The 6,729-nt window shown below is 34.1% G+C and overlaps 1 protein-coding gene across 2 annotated transcripts; it reads right to left on the bottom strand.

Annotated features, from left to right (window-relative positions):
- Nucleotides 1-1,069: 1,069 nt before the first annotated feature.
- LOC149156608 (G2/mitotic-specific cyclin S13-7-like) lies at nucleotides 1,070-5,043 on the bottom strand. 2 transcript variants are annotated; one of them, XM_089445067.1, is made up of 13 exons: nucleotides 4,712-5,043; nucleotides 4,485-4,634; nucleotides 4,322-4,385; nucleotides 4,105-4,237; nucleotides 3,941-3,998; nucleotides 3,394-3,645; nucleotides 3,072-3,188; nucleotides 2,880-2,969; nucleotides 2,621-2,782; nucleotides 2,351-2,410; nucleotides 2,151-2,249; nucleotides 1,806-1,984; nucleotides 1,070-1,554 (listed from the first exon to the last, which is right to left on the bottom strand). In XM_089445067.1, the coding sequence occupies exons 2-13, from the start codon at nucleotides 4,626-4,628 to the stop codon at nucleotides 1,398-1,400; spliced, it is 1,515 nt and encodes a 504-aa protein (XP_089301193.1). In that variant the 5' UTR covers nucleotides 4,629-4,634; nucleotides 4,712-5,043; the 3' UTR covers nucleotides 1,070-1,397. The 2 variants fall into 2 exon arrangements, with proteins under 2 accessions (XP_089301193.1, XP_089301194.1); XM_089445068.1 differs by having other exon boundaries at nucleotides 4,485-4,529.
- Between the last annotated feature and the right edge of the window lie 1,686 nt (nucleotides 5,044-6,729).

Here is a 6,729-nt window from a genome sequence, read left to right as displayed (position 1 = left end):
AACTGAAATCGTCGTATACCACAATAGAGGACGATATTTAATTGAGTAACCCAGTATTCTGTATTAGTTTATGTACAAGTTCCACTAGTGAGCGTTTATTTGAATTCTATTTGTGCGGAGTCAATATTATTTGAGTGTGGAAGCCAATGTGCAGAATCTTGTGTTCCAAGTTAATAGCTTTTTGGAGGCTTTTAATTGTTAATGTGTCCGCACAAATTTGGGAGTTCAAACTTCAGAGAATGGAGGCTATCCGAAATTAATTTGTGTGGAGAATTGCAATGTGTGGAAAGCCAATGTGCAGAGCATTACAGAACTACCCTTTTCTCTTTCACCTTTTTTACATTAAAGGGACCTGCAATATTGGGAAGAGCAGTAGTAGTCATAGGAATAGCAAAGTTAGGATTAACAATGTCAATGGCAGAGCACTACCCTGTGACATTGGGAAGAGTAATAGTATTGATATGAATAGCAAGGTCAGGCGTCAATGTCAGAGAACTAAAAGATTGGCTAGTCACCTGAATTTTTTTTTTTTTTTTTTTTCCTTAAATGAATTCTCTATCAAGGGAATTATGTCCTATCAAAGCTCGAGCCAATTAAAACTTGGAAATAAAATTTCCAAAAAATTACAAAATTGCTTTTGAATTTACAAAAAAAAAAAAAAAAAATATTAAATATTTTCATAAAACTTCCGTTAAAAGTGCAAAAACAAAATAACAGAATCAATACACTTTCACCACTTAAAAAACGTTATAATTAAAAATAAAGAGAATACTTTATATACTGCCTTACCACATAGCTAAATACTTGATATACTACATTTACTAAATGATTTACACATAAATTCCATAAATATAGGATAAAAAACATAATACCCTTTTTAAAAATAATAAAAAGGGGAAGCACCCTAACATGGAATAATGTGGCTCACTCAATGTCTTGGGTTGGAAAGATCTACGTCGTCTAATTTTTAATTTCTCACGCACAACCATTTCTTATTTTGAATTAGATTTTCTCTGAGTAGGATCAGCTTAAAAAAGTTCTCATTTTTTTCAGAAGAAAACAACAACAGTTTATATATTAATATAATATGTTACAAATACCCAGAGAACTTTCTATCTACAAGGATCGAAACTGATTGCAAATTAGAAATTTGCGACAGAAAACAAAAACAGAACATTCCCGCTGTAAAAACAAGAGAGCAGCCAGTGTAGCCCGAAATGACTAATGTTCAAAAGGAAAAAGACCAGAAATACTTCTCAAGCAAATGAAAAAAGAACCTAAGCAGAAGGGAAGACACCAGAGCCAACAATGGAATCCACCTTGTCAAGGGTTATTTCCATGAACAAAACCCAAAACTTTCTGTTTGCGACAGTTGTAAACACGGTGTGCATTATTCATCAGTTGCCAGAGCTGCAACTGTCATCACCAGGTAAGTTGGCAGGGGCTAAAAGAGAAACACAACCAAAAAATGGTATTGAATACTTCATGTGGACAACTCTTAGCTTATTTCCTCCTGCATTCTTGTGATAGTCAACCATGAAGTGTGCACATTCCCTGAAACAAGTAAAAGAATGTTATTACATCACAATGTACAGAACTACCCTTTTCTCTTTGACCTTTTTTACATTAAAATAGAACTCAGACAGACTAGTGCCAACGTATAGTTGATAAATACACAGTATTTGGTATTATAATCTACACATTGCGTGCCTGTACTTGATGAAGAAATCTAAGATGCCTAGTAGTAGGATATATATAGGATAAACTCATTACAAGCATGTCTCCTTGAAAACTAGAAGACTTACTTGAGGTCTGCTTCAGAGTAGCCTGTGTGAAGGGTAAGTGTTCTACTCCAACAAGGATCCTTCCTTAAAGTGCATTGAGCAGTGTATACAGCAGCAGCAGCAAGCATTGATGGACTGTATTTAATCATCATGTAATGAAGCAAACACAGCTCAACCAAGAAGAAAGCCATATTCTCTATCTGAGGCATTTTGACAATAGATTTTATGATTTGTCAGTACAGCAGGGGATTATAAGAAAAAGTAAAAGAGGAAAAGACATTTAAGGCATTTTGAAAACACATATAACCAGTGCAGCACAGACTTATTCTGACAATGTAAAAGAAGTGGCAGGGTTGAGATATTTACAGGTTTGTCAGGACCAACTGCCTTCAGAAACCTGATGAGGAATACATATGGAGTGGGAACCGTAAGATTGAATTTCAATTGATTTAAAATTGTATGCTCCTGCATGTTTTAATAATTATTATCAATCTGTCAGTCAAACTACATCTTTGGAGACTGTCGTAATTCAATGAAAAAGAAAGATATTATTTAAAGCTAATTACCACAGCCACCATCTGTTCTGCTGTGTATTCTTTTGGCAAGATGTCGATGAAGTCATTGACCTGTAAACATGTATGAACCAGTTCTTTTGTCAATATTCTGTAAGCCATTGTACAATATTTTTGTTCTGAGATTGTTTATCCCTATGAATAGAGTTTGAGTAAGTGTGCCTGTACTGTTCAAGAACCAACAAGGTCTTCTATTAACTAGATGTATATACTAAAGGTTTCCTTTGACCCATCCTTCTTATGGGCGTCAGAAAGTCATCCTACCTGTGGAGGCCAGATTTCTTCATATTTGCAAGCTATAAGCATTGCAGTGATACCCACTAACTGTAATTTCCTCTTTGTAACAGTCTGAATAGAAAGGTATCTATCAATGATGTTCACAGTGAGATACAATGTCTCTGGCATCAGGTCAAGTTTCAGATGCACCTGCAACGTTTAAGATTTCAAAGTCAAGCCTAAGAAATAGCCCAAATAAAACATCTTCTAGATCTAAGCATTACATCACATAGAACTAGCATTGTACCTCTATCAACCAATCAATGAGGATTCCCCTCATCCTCTCATTGATTTCAAACTGCCTTGTCATATAATCTGGAGGTACGCAGCTCATGTTCTGGACATACAGGTAACAGGGCTAACGATAAAAAAAACGAAAAGCAAAAAAAATTGAAATTCAGATTCACAAAAAACTGCCATCAACGCTAGAGAGACATACCTCAATCTTCCGGTAGAACTTGTATATATCTTCAACATATTCAACAACAGCCAATTGATTTTCATGGTCTCCATGATCAATGTTAGGGAGAACTTCGTGTAAGTCCTGGCATGCATCCTGAAATACCCTTATCAAAATTATTAATCATTTTCATCCCACCTACATCATAAATAGGCACAAAGCTGTATTAAGCCCTATAAAACCTGTGAATGTTTTATAGGGCATGATGTGGGTACGGTTGGCCTATGTATATTTCCATTTGAACCATTTCTAGACAAGAAAAGTATTATAGAATTTATATAACTAAAGTAATAAGACAAACCTTGCTTCTAGCAGTTAGCGATGAAGTCAGTGATTGTGCTCTGGGTTTGTTTGCTTTCAGTTGGTTAGGTGTTTGTAGTGCCCCATCTTGTGTACTTGTCTCTATGCTATCATGTACAGAAATGACAACATCCTTCTGTGTATCGCCGGCATATTTAGCCCTCCTTTTGATAGTACGCCGCTGTTTGTTTCCCCAGACAACTGCCTCTGCTTTTGTTTCTGCTCTCACCCTAATACCCTCTGCTTGAGATTGCTGGAAGTAAAAGGAAAAAAGATAAAAAGCATGAGATCCTCTGTTTGGGCTCCCAGAAACTAGAGAACAGAATGAGATCCCTAAGACGAAAAGAAGAGCAACAAACCAAACATGGCTAGACAATTGGAATATTGGGCAGGAAGATTGACAAAACAGGTGGATCACCACAAAGGTTTTGCCTTGTAGCTAGTTTAGTTCACCTGGATGTTGTCCTTTAAAAAACCCTAGAACTTGTTCAACGGCTCTTCTCACAGAGTATTCCAGGTTGCCAAATTTTATGTTCTGTTAAGCTTACCTGAGTGCTGGAACTTGCTCCCTTGTTGGTATTGACAACCAAGTTTGCTCGAGCTCTCCTGAAACAGTAGTCAGTCCGCAAGTTTAGAACAGGGCATTTGAGGCAGGTCACCGACTGAACAAAAAAAAAAAAAATATATATATATATAGCATAAAACAACATACTCCATGACACCATCTTTGTTGATATTGCATTTGGCGTTCAAAACTCCCACCACATTGCCAATGTCTTCTAGGACCTTTCTATTGTTTTTGTTGGCTAGCACTGCCATCTGATTAGGTGCTGCCATTGCAGGACCTGCCATGTTGCATGCATAGCTCTTAGAAATATAATCTAGTCCAGAACTTAAAAGTATTGTAGGTTTTCAAGTCACCTATTTACCCTTTGCCGCTGCAGCGGGTTTGGAAACAATTAACCCCTTCTCGATCTGGCGGCGGGGTTGTTCCTGCACTCAAAAGTACCCCGAACAAAATCATAAGAATAACAGTAATGTCACAGGAAACCCATTAGACCGACCTAACAGTTACCAGCATATTACCCTTACCTTGGCAAACATGTTCTTTTGGCTGCTGGAATTCTGTTGTCCAGACTGTTTCAGCAGATGGGAAAGCAGGTTTAGAATACAACACAAACTGACTAATCCTGCGCTCAGTGATCCCAGAAATTTTCCCAAAACTTGTCTTGGCATATGAGACTGATTACAACATGACAATCAGTAGGTTGTTTAATGAACTTGCTTTTGAATCAATTACACAATAATGCAAAACATACCAGGCCTGGGTGTTTAACAGCTCCAAAAGTCTGCTCAGCTTCCTCTAGTCACAACATTTAAGCCCAAACTCCAAATTCATCCATACTTCATTAGACACAGGAACTACAATAGCATTACTAAATTTCAGCTCCTATATGAATTATTCAAGGCAGAGGACATATGTTTGAGCATGGATGAGTGAATGAAATAAATAGAATCTGAAGATTTAACATTGGATATGAACAAAAACAGGGTTGAATTTAATCTTTTCAAGCCAACGGCTCTGTCTCTAACGGTAATTATATTTATATAAACAGCCTAATTTAAGGGGGAGTTGCGACTAAAGCCGAGATAATCACCCCAGTCGCGTTGTTGACTCTAGAATGAAGGAGGTGCTAAGCTCCTCGAGAGTCGAGATCGATTGTGTAACGGTTAAAAGTGATTAAAAAACAACGTTCGTAATATTTATGATTTAGAAAATTAAAAACAGAACATATATAAAAATGAAAATAATATTTTATATATATATATATGAATATGTATATGAGCTTAAGCTTCATATTAAAATGGATTTATAATTTGTTTTTAAATACATGGCATTGTGAACTATATTTATTTTTTAAATGGTTATTTATCATTTAATAGATAAAGTATAATATATAAAATAGAAAGGAGTAAATTTTAAAATAAAATAAATAGGTGAGAGATCTAGCCTTTAAAATAAAATTACAAAATCAATAATAAAATATTTTTAAAAAATAGTTAAAAATATTAAAAATATTATTGTTAATCGTCTAAAGTTAAATATATTATTATTGTTAATCATGTAAGTCAATAAAGTTAAATGGGGAATAAATAAAAATTAATAATTAAGGGTTAAGAAAATTGATTGAGATGAAATTGTAAGAATAAATTAAATTAAATGTTTTTAGGTCATGTGGTCTAACAATTGAGTGTGGTGGTTTGGTCTTACAAGTCCGAAGGTCCATTCCGAGTTATGTAGTGACCTTTCCTTGATTCCAGTGAGTGAATAACAAGAATTTTGAATTTTTCTATTTTATTATCATTGGAATTAGAGTATGAAATGGTTGTAAAAATTGTAATTTTGAATTTATAGAAATGTTTTTAATGTAAAAATGAGTTAATCATTTTTCATTATCCTTTTTATTACGATTAAATTGTGTAATGTTTTAGATGCAATAACTTTAATAGGTGGGAAGTAGGTCTAATACCCTCTCTACCTAGGTTCAAATCCCTCCAATAACTCTTGGCCTATTGTATAAGGTTGTTCAAACCCCCAAAAAGACACTTTGGCCCATTGTAATAAGGCTCGATCAAAAGTGTGAGACTAAATTATAAATTAGAAAAAAGAAAAATGGTTTATTAAATAATTAATATTAACAATTAAGAAATAATCTTAATAAAAATATTTAAAACTAAAAGAGCAAAATTCTTTAAAAAAATAGTAACCTCTTCTATAAAATGAAATAAAAGTTGAAGTGGGTTAATGAAGACTATTTATGAAAATAATTATGAAGAAAGAAAAAAAAGGGAGTAAAATAGGAGGTAGAAGCTTAAGAAAAGAGAGTGAGAAGATAAAAGAAAGGGTAAGGAAGAGCAACACAATTGGTTTAATGATGAAGAAGATGGTTGGTAGATTTTCAAGAATGGTTGAGTTTATATCTATCATTTCAATTAAAATTGTCAAAATAATTTTCAATTTCAAAAAGTTTCTAATAATGTGTGATGAGTAACAAGAGGTCGATGCTAATATGTTGGCTTGATCAAAGCAAATGAGGTGTTTTTTATCAGAGGAATGCTTTATATTGCTAATTTAGCAAGGCAATGATGGAATGTGTTCATTGTATGTTTCTTAAGAGGTCTCCATAGGGATACTACTTAGTTGATGTAAGATTTGCCACAAAGGGAGGGAAATGGGTAAACACATTGAGATATCATAAGGTTGATTTTATCTATAATGCTTCTAAATAATTACTTTAGGATTTTTAAGGGTTTGAAAATAGTATTGATATTCTTT

Source organism: Pinus tabuliformis, chromosome 9, assembly GCF_031772625.1.
Source record: "Pinus tabuliformis cultivar Carrire ecotype Pingquan chromosome 9, CPIR1, whole genome shotgun sequence".
Lineage (NCBI taxonomy): Eukaryota > Viridiplantae > Streptophyta > Pinopsida > Pinales > Pinaceae > Pinus > Pinus tabuliformis.
The sequence above is the reverse complement of the archived record's forward strand: the minus strand, read 5'-3'. Positions and strand labels throughout refer to the sequence as shown.

Excerpts from the sequence above, each read along its gene's own strand:
- LOC149156608 (XM_089445067.1), bottom strand. The coding sequence starts at position 4,628 with ATGCCAAGACAAGTTTTGGGAAAATTTCTGGGATCACTGAGCGCAGGA. Across the intron at positions 2,783-2,879 it reads TCATTGATTGGTTGATAGAG|GTGCATCTGAAACTTGACCT; the intron begins GTACAATGCTAG and ends TAAACGTTGCAG. Across the intron at positions 1,555-1,805 it reads TACTCTGAAGCAGACCTCAA|GGAATGTGCACACTTCATGG; the intron begins GTAAGTCTTCTA and ends TACTTGTTTCAG.